This window comes from Chelmon rostratus, chromosome 22 (assembly GCF_017976325.1).
Source record: "Chelmon rostratus isolate fCheRos1 chromosome 22, fCheRos1.pri, whole genome shotgun sequence".
In the NCBI taxonomy this organism is placed as follows: Eukaryota; Metazoa; Chordata; class Actinopteri; order Chaetodontiformes; family Chaetodontidae; genus Chelmon; species Chelmon rostratus.
The window spans coordinates 12605620-12620728 of NC_055679.1; the positions used below are offsets into that span (position 1 = coordinate 12605620).

General features: G+C 42.4%; 1 protein-coding gene across 1 annotated transcript in view; it reads left to right on the plus strand.

The window, feature by feature from the left end:
- Window positions 1–15109, plus strand: part of iqsec3a (IQ motif and Sec7 domain ArfGEF 3a) — a 104468-nt gene that overhangs the window by 47833 nt on the left and 41526 nt on the right. Inside the window, exon 4 of the mRNA XM_041964448.1 lies at window positions 6134–6752. Within this exon, the coding sequence (XP_041820382.1) occupies window positions 6134–6752 (619 nt within the window). The remainder of the gene's footprint in view (window positions 1–6133; window positions 6753–15109) is intronic.

Sequence of the window (15109 nt, forward strand, 5' to 3'; positions counted from 1 at the left end):
TCCTGCATAAAGACGGTGGTCTTCCTGTCAGATGTCATCACCCTTACAGGCAGTGTAACAGATGCTCAGTGGCTGTAGTCAGCACTGGGGCTCAGTTTTATCAGTATTTTACTCACAGTCCCAATGGAACCACTCACCCTGCTTATCAAATACATGGTGAGATACAATGCAAAGGAATTCAAGCATTGACATCCCTCTATTTTTGAAACTTTGCTTATTTGTTTTCTTGCTGAGACTTAGATAACAAGATCAATGCTGCTCTCACGTCTGTTGAAATGGTTAGCTTCACACCCCTGCAACATTGTCAGACTCACAACGGACAATTCAAAGCATTACCCACAATGCAACTTGAATGCTGACAGTTTGATCAAAGATTAATGTGTGTTATGCTAGTAGCGGCTAACGTGGCCTCAAGCCTGAAGCAGAGGTGAGGCTGTAGATGTCTGGTAAACTTCCTAACGCCAGTAAATAGACGTTGATCTGCAAAACTGAGCAGCGTTCCCCTTTAAATATGAAGCTACAGTCAGCTGCTGTTTAGCTTAGCTTAGCATATAGCCTGAAAACATGGGAAAACAAGTAGCCTGGCTCAGTCTGAAACACCAAACTTTAAAAGTGACATTTTCCAGTCTATTTATTGGCTTGGACCAGAAACTTCCAGGCAGCTGGTTACTTATTTCCCATAATGCCAAACTATTCCTCGATGCTGAAACCAACCCGCTACAGCAACATTTTGAAATAAATGTACTGCATTTAGCACATGGGAGAAGAATTGTACAGTGAAATGTTCAGACATCATTATACCACCACGGGGTCATACCTCACTGTGGGTGTGCTCTTTTTTTGTGATTTATCCAGTCAAACAAACACCAATATCCCCGGCTTTGAAATGTCAGTTTAAAAGCTGAGATGCTGCTTCCATGTTTTCCACCGTCTGTGTTAGTTTATGCAGGCGAGCTGAATGGCGTCTTTGTCAGATGTCTTTGCTGCTGCCCTTCTGCTCCCTCTCGCTCGGCGACAGAGGTAATGGATAAGAACGGAGAGGACGCAGCATCTCCTCTGTGTTCTTTTGTCGAGGCTGGAAAAAAAGGGAGCGCAGCTGCATCTGAGCCACTTGGGAGGCTCTTCAGAGAGAAACCAACATTGCCACAAGGTTGAGGAGGGTTGAGAGAAAATGTAGAGATACCGGTGAGGACTTTGTCCCCATGATAGGCTTTCTTAATATCATGTTTGTTTTCTTCTTTTCCTCCCTTTTTTGTTAAAAAACATTTTTCCGTGTCGCCTTGTGTGAATGCTAAGACTGGCATCAGCTGGAGAGAGTGGTTGTGGAGAGCCGCTGGTGTACATTACTGCTGCACTTCAATTCAGTGGGAAACATTGTACTTCTTACTGTACTACATTTATCAGATGGCTATAAATACTAGTTGTTTGTGTGCAGATTTTTTCCCTCTAAGCTTCTCAGATGGTTTCATTTAAACTGTTTGAGGCCTGAAAGAACCAACATTTCACAAGTCAGAAAAATCAACTGAATTGTTTGCCTTCTTTCCTACTCCATTAATTATCTCAGACCGTCTCAGGTTTAGCTTTGTTTGGAGGGGTCTGACCCCTATGTTGGGAAGGAGACTGCCCTCCCAAGAAAATCCACAGCATCAATTATTTCAGCAAGCTCCCTAAAGCTTCTTATGTTCACGTACAAGTGACAGAGCTCCCTCCACAAAGTACCTCTCTTACGCCAACCCACGATCTTTCCATGAAGCTGATGATGCTGTCCTGTCGTCAGCGGCATCAGTTCAGAAATGCTTCCTGTGTTGTTGTAGAGGTTTAGACTGCCCATTGTTCAGTTAAGCTAAAACTTCAGTGAATTTGGACGTCCAGAAGCAGCGGCAGTTTGTTTAGGTATAGGCACCAAAACCACATGGTTAGTTTCAAGAAAAGAGTTAAGATAAGTATGTTAATTATGTTATTTACTTAAGTTGGTGATACCATATTGTGTATTTTCAGAGCATATGGCATTTGGGATTGCAGGCCAATGGGACATTTTTTGGACTATTGGGGTTTGGAATAATGGGCCATTTGAACAAAAGATGATATAAAAATCACAAATTTGTCAGATTATTTGAAGGATTTGTTAATTTAAAGCATGGATTAAAGTAGTTCACCTTGACCAGTGACTATAGGAACATGCTGCCGACACACTGATGCATCAGTTTTGCAGAATGAGTACATAATACGATTAACACTATTTTTTGTGATTTTACTTAATGCACTTAATGCTTTTACTTGTAACTGAGTATTTTTACATTGCTGCACTGGTACTTTTACTTCTAGTCAGTGATGAATTTAGATATCTGTTGCTCCGCTGAACAAAGGGCCTGTGCTTACACCCACATACAGAGAAGCAGATAAAAGACTGCATGAGAGAACACACTACATTCCCACGTATTTAGCAGAAATATGGTACCTTTCACACGTGTTTCTAATATTTGCAAAGGCTGCACATATGGAAATTGTGTGCAGCAAAAAGCAGAATGAAACCAAGACCTTCAATTCAGTGGTTATGTATTTTATGCCTCCGGACATATTTTTATTTAGCGATTAGATATCCTACTAAATTTCACAGATATAAATCATTGACCTTTGCTTTGCAGGTCTGATTTTGTATGTTGTCACCCAGTTTAGACACTAAACAGACAACACACACCACCAACAGTCAGACCTAAACTCTCATCACATGTTAGCAATCGTGGCAGAGAGCGGGCGCAACGTCAGCGGACATCGTCATTATACTCTGGATGGAACGAGCGGAGGCCACGGCGCTCATCTGTCTTCAGCACTGACGCATGGGAAGATGAGAGGTAGAGAGAGGCAGCATCCAGGGCTCATCTCCGCCTCGTCAGTCTCGCTGACACCTGGAACTGCTCAATCTCCTTACCTGGCGGAGGACAGGGTGTCAGGCAGAGATGGTTGGACAGAGGAGGATGACAGGGATGGATGAAAGGAATGAGGATGATATGCTGAGAGGGAGTGTGAGTGACAGACGTAGAGGTTGGAGCCGCTGAAGTTGTTTACAATAACTCTTATGCTTTACATAAACACACACACATGCATATATTATGTTATCAGCGACTGTCCACAGACACATGGTGACTTATTTATGGTGCCCCCTCACAAATAATCCCTTTTGAACACTTTATCCACAGTGTGTGTAACTTTTCTTGATTCCCTTATCAGAATTTCGACTTAAATCCAGCCGCACGGAGCCTGTTGGTCGTCAGATTATCTCTCAGCAGAACAAGTGCCGCTTGCGAAATGCAAATAGGAAAGGACTACATTTAGATCCCCAACAATGAGCGGAAACGGTGCGAGCAGAGACGGAAGGCTACGCTCCCCTGCTAAAAGAAGTCTTCTGTTTTTCCAGGCAGGTCTATTTTTCGCACAAGAGCAAGAGCTCACCTGCAGCCGAGCGTCGAAGCAGCAGACTTTATTTCTCTATTCATTATTCATCACTCATACGAGCTCTGTTTTAGAAGCTGCAGACCCAGCTATATCCACGCTAAAGATACTTTCTCCTCGTGCTTATGTGTTGCCACGTGTGATGAAAATGAGAGGTGAGCCTCCTGTGCAGGAAGAGGAAGCAGACGGGATTTTTTTTGCTGCGCATATATCTGTTTGAATCTCTCTTTTTTTTGTCAGATTTAAGACTTTGTACACACAGAACGCTCTCTGGACTGGAACAGGAAATAAGCAGATATATACGGACTGACACACACTTTTATGAATACCGGTATTTATATAAGACAGCAATGCTTAGCCGCAAATACACACATTAGGGGGGCATGTAGAGGTTGCATTTCCTCCCGTTAACTCTTTTCACTTGTCTCTGCAACTTTTGCAAATACACAGATTTCCACTGTTTAGGCTAAAAGTTTGTCGTGTCATTGAAGCCTCCTCTCCCTCTGGGGAGAATCATGCTGATTTCCTTCTGCAGCACTCTGCATATGGCAGCCCGAATGTCCTGATTTTATGCTCACTGACTCCAGTCTCATCACTGTGTCCTATACGATTAAAAAAAAGTCTTAATCTGGGCAATAACAGGCTGAGCTGTCATTGCAACCACTGTCAACTAGTGTGTTCACCTGGTTTTCAATTCAAAAGCATCTTTCAGGAAAATATGATTCTCAACATATTTCCCTTATAAAATGTGTTTACTAACAAAACAGAACAACTGTGACGATGCTGACGCAGAGACCAAAAGCAGGAGTTGCCATTAAATCTGGATATTGTTATTAATGTTTAGAGGTTAATTAATTTGTGCGTATAGTTATGTTATGCTAGCAGTGTAGCTCAAGCGATGACAATGTCGATCCAATAGGAATATCTCAACAACTGTGGATTGTGGATTGCCATTTACAGACATTCATAGTGCTCTGGGGCACTACATGTGAAAGAATTCTGCTTTAAGGTGGATAAACACTGTGACCCAGCTTTGGCGCGAATCCTATTTCATATCACCTTATATCTTAGGTGATGACCTCCTTCGACTCCAGCGAACTGCCCCTGTGCTGTCGTAGTGTTAACGCACCAGTTGGAAAGCTAAGATTCTTGAGATTCGATCGATGCAAACCATTTCAAGATACAATCACAACTGCAAGCACAACAATGTGACAATAGCCAACGAGAGTCCACATTGGTAGGAAATGCCTTGTTGTCTTGTTTTCTATTAAAATTCAGGAAGTTACAACCGATTGTGCAGATGAATGCGCTTCAGTGAAGTTCCAAAAATGAGCATATGCCAAATCATATCACACTTTGAAAAGATATATATAGGAAATGGCCTCAGTTTAAAGAGATATAGCTCCAATATAAGTAAATAAAGTAAGTAAATATAGACACAAAGGGCCTAAATATCGATCAAAAACATGTAAAATATTCATTTTCCGTCATCATTTTATCCATTTTTATTGAACCTGGATTGTTGTGGTCCCATTCAGTTTTCCAGCAAATAAGGAAAAAACATGATGTAAAAACAGATTCAAGAGGAAATAAAAACCTTTTACTTCAGTGTGTTCAAACTTCTATTACTCAATGCTAGTAGCACTTACAGTGATTTTGACTGCTGGGGATAAAACTTCAGAGTGCTACATTTCAAAAGAGACCCATAACATGCGTGTCGTCCAAGTGGATCGAGAACAGCTTTCAAATTGCTTTGGGTTTGCTTTGAATAGATGTTTTAGGCTAATTTGACAGGAGTGGGAGCAAAAAGACACAAGGCGCCATGTTTCATGTTTTAGTGTCCACTCTATTATTCATGTGGCTTTTGGTTGAACGATGTACAGATAATTTGCTCCAATCAGTCACTGCTAACATCAACATGGCGTGGACTGTTGAGCTACCGCTGTGTAGTCACTGCATGTATGACTTCATCCACGTAGAAACAACATCACAGAAAGTCAGACACCAACAGGCATATTAAAATCATCAACCATCGCGTTTAAACGGAAGACACTGAAACGCAACATCGTGACAAAGAGACTAAAAAAGGAGATGCTAACCCAACACAGACAACAAGGACAAATAAGAGGGTCTTCAGAAGCAGATCAAACCAAACACGTTTCTCGTTGCACCCCCTTGTTGTTATTACACCCTAAAAAGCTGCCACTTGCACAAACACTCATACATGCGACCATTCACACATATGCAAGCACACATATAGTCTAAAAGGAGTGGAGACATTCGTATTAGCTGCATGACTATCCCCCATGTCTGTGTGTGTGTTGGGTGTATGTCAACGTTCTTGTTTCTCACATTTTCTCCCCTGAAGATTTCTGAAATAAATAATCGCTTTTGATCTTTTCTTCACTCCTGCACACTTTTGGTTTTGTCAGCTGTTCTGTGCTGTGCGTTTTTTGTCCGTTTCACTGTCTGTCAGTGTCTAGACAGACAGGAGAAGCAGGCAGAACAGACCAGATAGACAGATAAACTGGCCCTGCACACAGTTGGTAGCAGATTGAGTGAGATCATACAGAAAAAAAAAGGTCAACTTCTTACCACTAACCCAGGCAGCCTGGAGAAGAGGTCAGAGCTCACCACGGATGCAGCAGCAACCTCACTCTGCATTTTCTCCTCCTTTCTGCAGCGATGACCTTTCTCCAGACTCGTCTTTGGGGGAGGAAGGGAAGGGAGGAGAGGGGGAGCTGCAGAGTGAGGTCGAGTCACAACCACAGCCCCAGCAACAGCAGCAAGAGACTCAGCCACAGACTCAGCCACCACAGCCACAGCCCCAGTCGGAGCCCCGACCACAGACTCAACCACCCGAAACCAAACCTCAGCCAGAACCCGAACCGAAACCCCAGCCTGCGCTGGAGCCCGAGCCTCAGCCCGAGCCTCGGCCCGAGCCCGAGCCTCAGCCCCGAGTCGAGGCTCCGAGCGAGGGAGCGGCACAGGACGCCCCTAAAGCCCCTTCGCCTTGCAGGGAGGAGCAGGCAGGAGGGGAGCAAGAGAAGGAGAAGACGGAAGAAGTTGTGGAGACAAAGAGAAAGCAAGAGGGAGAGGAGGCACAGGCCGAGCGGCGTAAGGCCGAGGCAGCACAGGAGGAAGAGGAGGAGGAGGAAGGGGGAGGAGCAAAAGGAGGTGGGGCGGGGAGGAGAGCCAGCCTGCACCACACGGCCTCGCCCTTGAGGGTGCAGCGCAACGGCGCCGGCTCGCACTCCGCCACCTCCGACTATGAGCTCTCGCTTGACCTCAAAAATAAGCAGGTAGGGTTGTGTTGGGGAGGGGGAGGGGGTGAGGGTTGTTGTGTTGTTTGGGTGAGGGGAGCGGGAGGGCGGCGGGTACAGTAACTCTGGCTTGTGTGTATTGTACGTCTTGTGGTCTGACATGTTTGTGATGTTTAGCTTTCTGTCTGAGGCGGCGGACTTTTGGTTTTGGGGGGAAAAGCTGGTGTTTGATGACGTTTTTATTTTTGGGCTCCGTAGCGATCCCTGTCGGCAGACTGTCCAAACTGTATCAACTAATGACGAGCTTCCTTTTCTTCATCATCATGAACCATCATTGTCATTGCCATGTCATCATTTCATCAACATCCTCACACAGTTTCGTCTTTCACCAAACCTGGACTGTCAAAGTATATTTTCTGAGAGTACTATATCATTTATTCCCAGGTATTTTACTGCTGTGTTGTGATTTTCACAAAGTAGAGTGACTCATGTATATTCATTTTTAAATTCCCGTCTTTTATACCCCGTTATTTTGGCAAGGATGCACACGTACACACACACACACACACACATCAGGGTATAAAATAAAGATAATGTACAAGTTGCATTTGTATCTGCATGAATGAAAAGCCTTTAATTTGTCTTTTCTCTGCTGCTTTATGAGATACTCTGGATGATGAAAAGCCCCCCATTTCCACGGAGAAAAAAAGCATGTGACTGTTATCTGTTCTCATCTTATTGCAGCCAGATAAACCGATTTTGTCCGAAACTGATATGTCTCTGAACTGTGACTGTATTTAAACGTGCGTTTCCGTGTTCTCATGTTTGTGTCTTATCACGCTGTTCATCAGGGGCTTGGAAATCATTACATAATCATCTCCATTTCAAGAGCCATCAAGCGTTTGCCATCCGTTTTCATTATCATCCATCTAACTAACATTCTTCAGTCCATGGATCTTCGACCAGGTAAGGCAGCAGAGTTTTGGCTCCTGATCAGTTTTCTGCAGCTGCAGTTTAAAGAGCCAAATCCACTGATTTTACACATGAAGTTCATTTTACTCGTCACAAGGAGTACCACACAGCCTGTGAAGCAGTTGTATAATGTTGTTGTTTTGAAAGTTTAGAAACATAACCCTAAAGATGTCATCATGATGTCATCGGGGTCATCTCGGCCTGGCCTCGAGACTTAACATTTTCTTTAACAGTTTTCAATACAAATTGGACGTGTGGGGTGTGAAAGGAGTGAGCATTTAGGAGGCAGTGAGAGTCTTGAGATAAAGATACTGTCAAGGTGGATTCTGGGAAATGTAGGATCCTGTGTTTGCTGTTACTTGACCCAAAGTAGGGAGTAAAAGAATATCTCACCTCGCTGACTGCTTATGCTTGGATTATGGACTGTCAGTAAGACAAAACAAGACATTTGAAGACTCTGGGAAATTGCGACTGGCATTGGACAATTAATTGACCAAACAGGTCTCGTCAGATTAATCAACAACATTCATTAGTTGGTTTCTTTATGAGGCACAAAGGTTGTTGACCTCCCTCCTTCACTCCCTCCATCTTTACATACATTGGTGTCACTTTAATTGTGGCATCGCACTCTTGACCACCTTTAATCAATAACCTATAGCAATTGGTAAATGTAGTCACCCTGGTGTGAAGTGTTTTCTCAGCCTCAGGGCACCATCCATGGACTGTGAAGATAAATCCGTTCAGAGGTGATGCTGTCAGAGTCGTTTGGATGGTGTCCTTCTGTGTCAGTATTTATTTAAATTCAGTGAACAGGAAGAAAACATTCAAAACGACAAGATTAACTACTGATGGATTATGGCATATGTTTATTAAAATTCATCTTCCATGCTATTGGCCGCTGAAACTTATGTATTTGAGTGGGATGGTTGCATTATTTCACTCTCTGTTAGCTCCATTTTCACTCTGATTTGACTTCCTCTTCACTTCCTTGTACAAGTCCACAGGTACTTTGAACCTCAGCTCCTAACCTGTGTCTCCCACTCACCTCCATTCTCACTCTTTTAATCTCACATCTTTAAGCCTCCCTGTTCCACCATCTCCCTGTCAACAATGCTGGAGATACGCGATCAGCTGGATTGATCTTCTGTCTGTACAGTTGGGGGTGCAGGAGCTTGATGCATCTACAGATCAATGTCAGGGTAATTGGATCTGCGGGGCGATACCTTGATTGTTGTGGAAGAACCTCATGACGAAGTATTTGAGCGTTAACTCACTTCATCTTGAACTTTCAACCACCAGTTCTTTTTTTTTTTTATCAAACTGGTTTAAATTTAGTCATGCAATTTTAAATTCTGCCGTACATATTAGAAAGCTGGTAAAGCAATGTGTTGATTTCATATATGTAATACAACTCGAGGTAGAAGCAGAACAAAAGGATGAGCCATGCAAAAGGCAAAAACAAAGGAAGAGACAAAAATGCTAACAAGCAACAATACGAATGGCACTCCAGTCTGCTGGAAGACAAAGACAATCTGGCAAACAGGAAGTGGATCACTAGGGCTATAAATACTCGGGTATTGATAGGACGATTGAGAACAGGTGTTAAGTAAAACTGGCGGGAAACAGAACAAAGGCAGGAAGTACAGAAATGCATAAGGAGGCTACTACAAAATAAAACAGGAAATGCAGTTAAGTCCATGCACGACATCACACTCTCCTTAATTATGGGTTGTAATAATCTGCTTTCACAGATGACCTATACAGACATTTTCCACCGGGGACGGGCTGATAAAAAACACAAAGGTTTATTTTAAAAAAGTCTCACAAAAGAGCAGAGCAGTACCAAACTTAATAAATAAAAGGCACAATTTACATCAGTTTCTTCCCTCGTTTATGTAAGTGAACATTCAGTAACACATCCTGTGGACAAGAGTTTGTCTGTGATCAGTCAATTTTAAGGGTATATTTGTACGCATAGTCTCCTTGTTACATTCACAAAAATGAGGCAGGGCAAAAAATGAGCTTCCCTTTCCGCCTGAATTGGCTGCAGACTGTTTTTATCCCACCAGTACACTAACACTAATATATCTTATATTCCAAACAACACTGAAGAATTAGCAGTCCACAAGCCCACTGCCACCAGTGTCACGCGGATTAGCCTCAACGTCAACCAAAGTCATCTTGCAATAATTTTAATTCCTTTTAAAGTGTTTTTAAGGGACTCGATGTGTCTCAGACTCATTTGCCATCTGCATTTTCATTTGCTCTGAGTCTATTTAAACTCTCTCAGCCAAAGCCTTCAGAGCACCTCTGTTTATATAGCACTGACACATTGACTTAAAAGTTGTTCATCAAACGGAGGGATCTTGGAAAAGTCAGCAATGCAGGTTCAGTCTTTGCTGACTGGAAAGGCGTTTGTTTGTTTTACAGGATGATGAAGTGATAGGTAGGCTAATGAGTCCTGACTTTAAATGACTGCTGCTGCTCTGGAATCGCTGCTAATCTCTGCTTGAGGAGGCTAATTGTGGTGCTCTGTACATCTCTATACATTCAATTAAAAGTCAAATTTGGTCAGTCAAACTAAAATGAGCAAGTGAAATACAAGACACAGGTTTCAGAACTTATTTTCTGCTACACATCAGTAGCTTGTCTTGTGACTGCTGATGCGCAAATGCATGAATTAGCATATGTGATGACATTGTTCAGGAGGTCGCTGCTGAGAACAGTGAAAATGTGTCACCTCATAGTTTTTTCGCCACTCTAATGAGGCTGCAGGTTTTTGTTTGACAGCCAGGAGTCAATATAATCCTATTTTTTTTGTTAATTCCTGCTTTTTATCTGCGTCAGAATTATTCTTCTCTTAACCACCGACTGTTTTCAGTCACTGACTTTGGTCAAGGATGAATGGGCTTAACGGAGCGCCGTCTTCTGATGACATCAAGTCTTTTATTGTCATCCTCCTTTTGTAATACAGTCAGCATTAGTTGTGTCCCAGTTTCGCTGTTATATAATCGTCTCATTAATCATGCAGATGTTTCTGTGCTGTAAGACAGTGTGCATGAGCATGAAAGCTAATAATCATGGCTTTGCATTTTGCCCCTTATTTCTGAAGCATGGGAGATCTGATTATCTGCTGCTTTACTTACGCACATCACTCTTTTCTTGCACATCTAATAAGGGAGACCCATGAATTCTGATAGTGAATGATTCATGGCTAAAATCATAAAATAGTAAAAAGGGCTGTATTTAATGTCACAATTTTACCATTTTAAAGATAAGCATATCAATGTTGTTTCTGTCCTGTAAAAAACATGTATTGCCAAAACATTAGCGTTTCATTAGTGGAGAAAAACAACCCTGGTCTCAGTTTTGAAGCATTTTGTAGTGATGTTTTGAAATGCTTAATTTTACACTTATTCCTGAAAAAATCTAAGTCACTGCATTTGAAGATAGAGTGTGTTATTTTCACTGGACAGCAATGTTGTCAGTGCTCCTGTCGCATTGATTTTTCTTTCATAGGAAACTTTGGAAAATACAAGATATAACACATCATGAGAGTGGGATCAATCTTGTCATATAACCTTTCATAAAAAGCAAATAGTCAGATTTCCCATAACGATGAACAATTATTTTCAATTGGTAATTACTACATGTTGCTGTTTGTCTCAGTAACAAAGCACAGAAGACCTTTTAACCACAACCTGGTGTCTTAAATAAAACGTAATTTCCTTAAAACTGTCCCAAACTCACTGTGGCTGCTCTTGTACCTCATGAATGGAGTAACATTAAAAGAGAAGAACATTCTTCGTTGTCACATTCAGTCGTTCTCAGTACAACGTAATGAAATTTGTTCTCTGCATTTAACTCATCCCTGAGGAGCAGTGGGCAGCCACTGTGCGTCACTCAGCGAACCTAAAGCTGAATTTAGTAGAATTTAATGGGTAATGGGGTTCTCTAAATTACTAGATTGCAAATGTCACAAGTTAAATGTGTGTGTCAACAACTTCAGCATTGGTAAGCAGAAGGTAATAAGGCAGACATGTAATGGAGGGTTATCTTTCGGGTAAGGACATAATAATAATGTAACATGACTCTAAATAGCAATATCTGCCTCTTGCAGTCAACATGCTGTGTAATGCACTTTTGGTTGACCTTTATTTCGGAGACACATTTCCATTTGGCGCACAAACATTTCCAGACTGAAACATGTTCCTTTTCCAAAGCCTCTTGGTATTAATATTTTATGTAAAGGACAGGGAAAGTGCCATATTTCAAGCCAGGATATCCACCATCAGTATCTGATGCTCAAAATTTTGCTTTTGCTCCTGCAACTTAAAGATATTTGAAAGAAATGAAATGAAATGATCATTACCTCAGATTTCTACTCATAGCTCCTTGACTTTATGTCCCATATATTCACCTTTATCCATCTTTTATGGGAAAATTCCACCTTTTCCTTTCACAGGTATCTTGCCAGTTCTGCTTAAATGTAGATCTGCATACTCCCACTTTGCACTGGTTTGTTTTCCACCCCCCCCCCCCCCCCCTCAGTCAAAGGGCAACATGAGGTCAGCATGGTACTGATCTGCCCATCAACATCGATTTAGAGACCCCGGTGGAACAGAGCAGTGCCATCACCGCTGTCTCTGCGTCTCCGAAATAATCTCTCTCCATCAGCACTTAGTGAAGTGATCAGAGGTAGAACTGACAGTCGGCTAATGGGGGGGATTTTCGGCAGTGCTACTCTTGGCACTGTCATCCGTCTCAGCACCTCTTCTTGTATCTTACCCTCTCTTCAATACCCCGAGCGACTTGTTTTCTTGTTTTTTCAGTGCTCTGTTCATCCGTCTTGTTGCTGTTTCTTTGTCCTTTCTATTTTTTTACATGCAGCACAGATGCTAAGCTTTCTGTACAGTGGTCAAGTCCCAACCAGGCATGTGCCTGTATTAAATTTTCATGCTATGATTATTGGGGCCAGAAATATCATGATATTAACACGACAATAATTCCTGAAATGCTACTTTTATTGCTAAAATGAAGCAAAGCCTGCAAGCCAGTTCAGGTAGCCCAACGCAAGTCTGCTGATTCTCGCATATGAAATGTTCCTCTCACAGCAACACTCAATACACTCTTTTAATCATGTATTTAAGCCATCAGCCGAAAGCTACGCTGCTGCTTGCTGAGTTTAGCCTTCCCCTATGGGGAAAGTATCGTCGCTCACCCACTCCCTGCTGAGCTGAGCTCGATGTTTCCTTGTGGGAAGTGATTGTCGGAGCCTAGACGCCAAACATTAATGCTGTACATGTTCTACATTTGAATATTCATTTATGCCATGTGGGTTGGCTGACTGAATTGAAGTGAAATGACTTCACACCATGATCGCCTTGGATTTAAACATCCTGAACTGTTGGTGAACTTGGTTGCAATTGTACTAACATCAGATGCACTATAACCAATATAAACAAAAGCAGGTTTGTGGCTTAAATCTTAAAACAGTTGACCGTACATTATTTTGAAAACGTTTTTTTTTTGTCTGCCTCCCAACTGTATTGTTTTGGTTCACTCTCGCTGCTCTCATAGTGTCGCTTTCGGCCACAGCAGGCAGCTGTTTTCAGTGAAAAAGCTTTTAAAACCCACTCTACGCTACGTGCTCAGCACCAAACAGCACACAGACACAGTTAGTGACTAGCTGGTGAACACAGCGGAGCATTTAGTAGCTAAAGGGTCACATATTTTGCTAAGGAGGTGGTAGAGACCAAAAACAGAGCAAACAGAGAGAATATTCACCAGTTGGCCCAAAAAAACAAAAAACATTTTGTTGTACAAGAACTTTGTGGCAACTCTTTCCTTTAGGGCTTTAATATTTAAAAGGTAGAAGCTTAAAACATGACAGCTATGGACAGTTTCATTGGGCTCTCACAAGCCGCTAGTGCACACCATCTCCACATAACTAGTAACAAATACCACAGAGTTGAAACTCTGAGAAAGAATGTTTGATCTCTCTCCTCTTTGTGGAACGCATTAAATGCATGTTCTCTCTCGCTGAACGGGATGACTTAGAACCCAAGAACTTCAGGAGGTCTACAAGATAATGCTTGTCATGGACAGATTAGCTAAAGCCAGGCATACAATTAGACTGGCTGTCTGGCCCTGCTGTGTTTTTTCTGCACAGAAAGGCACTCCCTTGTGGTTGCTCAAAATAAAGCTGCTAATAAAGACACGAGTGCTGTGCTGTGTTCATCGTGCCCTCTGAAAACGCTGATAATCTCGCCATCCTTGCTAAACAGGCGTCAAATCCTGTCTGCTTTTCTTACTCTCTCCCTCCTCTCCATGACTCCTTCCCCCATCGTCATGTCCCAACTCGTCCTGGTGGCTGTAATTCCATTTGAATGGCAAAGTGTATCAGATACACACTCTGATAAAGAAAACAACGTGACCCAAATGCTTTATTCATCATCCCCGACCCGGCTTACGCAGAAGGCAAAACAAACAAGCTCGGCTGCCACATTTAATCAAACGCAGCCACACTGACGGCCCTTTCTCACACTCAAGGGCACCTCTGCAGTGGAACAGGATTTGTTTTGATGAGGGACACCTTTCTGAGTAATGAGGTCAATCATATTACAGCTGCGTCTGACTTCAAAAAAACCTACACAAGGGCTATTTTGGAGCGCAGTCATGGCGATAAGGTAACCTTGTCATTCTAAGAGTGCACACAGCGCAGTCACAGAATGATCCAGATTAAAAAGTGATGAATATTCAGGCTGAGTTCGACCAGTCTGCAAGAGTTGACAGCGACTGAGAAGTCGCCCATCAGCAGATACAGTAGAGCTCCAAACCAGCATCCTATTCAGAAACCACCTTAATATTCTCGGTACGTCTCACTTTGCTCGCAGAGGCTCTGCAGTGAAATGTAAATGGAGTAGATAAGATGGATTTTCAGTGTCATTCCACTTTTCTAAAGAGCTTTGTATGTGATTCCATTCCTCCAGCGACAACGGCAGAGGCTGCATCTTGTTGAACTAACCACTTATCACAAATTGCAAACCCTCGGGGCATTACAGCATATCAGAAGGCCTTACGAGGTGGTTGGGTGACTTTGTCCAGGACTAAAGCAAAAGGAGATTAGCGGCCGAAAGTCACATTCTGATCCTTCGTGGCCACAGTAACCATTCGTTCAATTGCATTTGACTTTACAGGAGGGATGTTTTACTTGGGCCAAATTAATCCTCGTGTACACATCACTCTGATACAAGAGGCCCACTTCTAAAGAAAACACTGAGGGTGGGAACAGCAAGGATTTCTATTCCCCAGAATTAAACGGCATGCTATTTTAACATGCACTTTCTATGCAGTATATTTAGAACGTGTACATTTATTCATATTTGTGAAATGACAGAATGTGACGCTGCGATTCTTTCAAA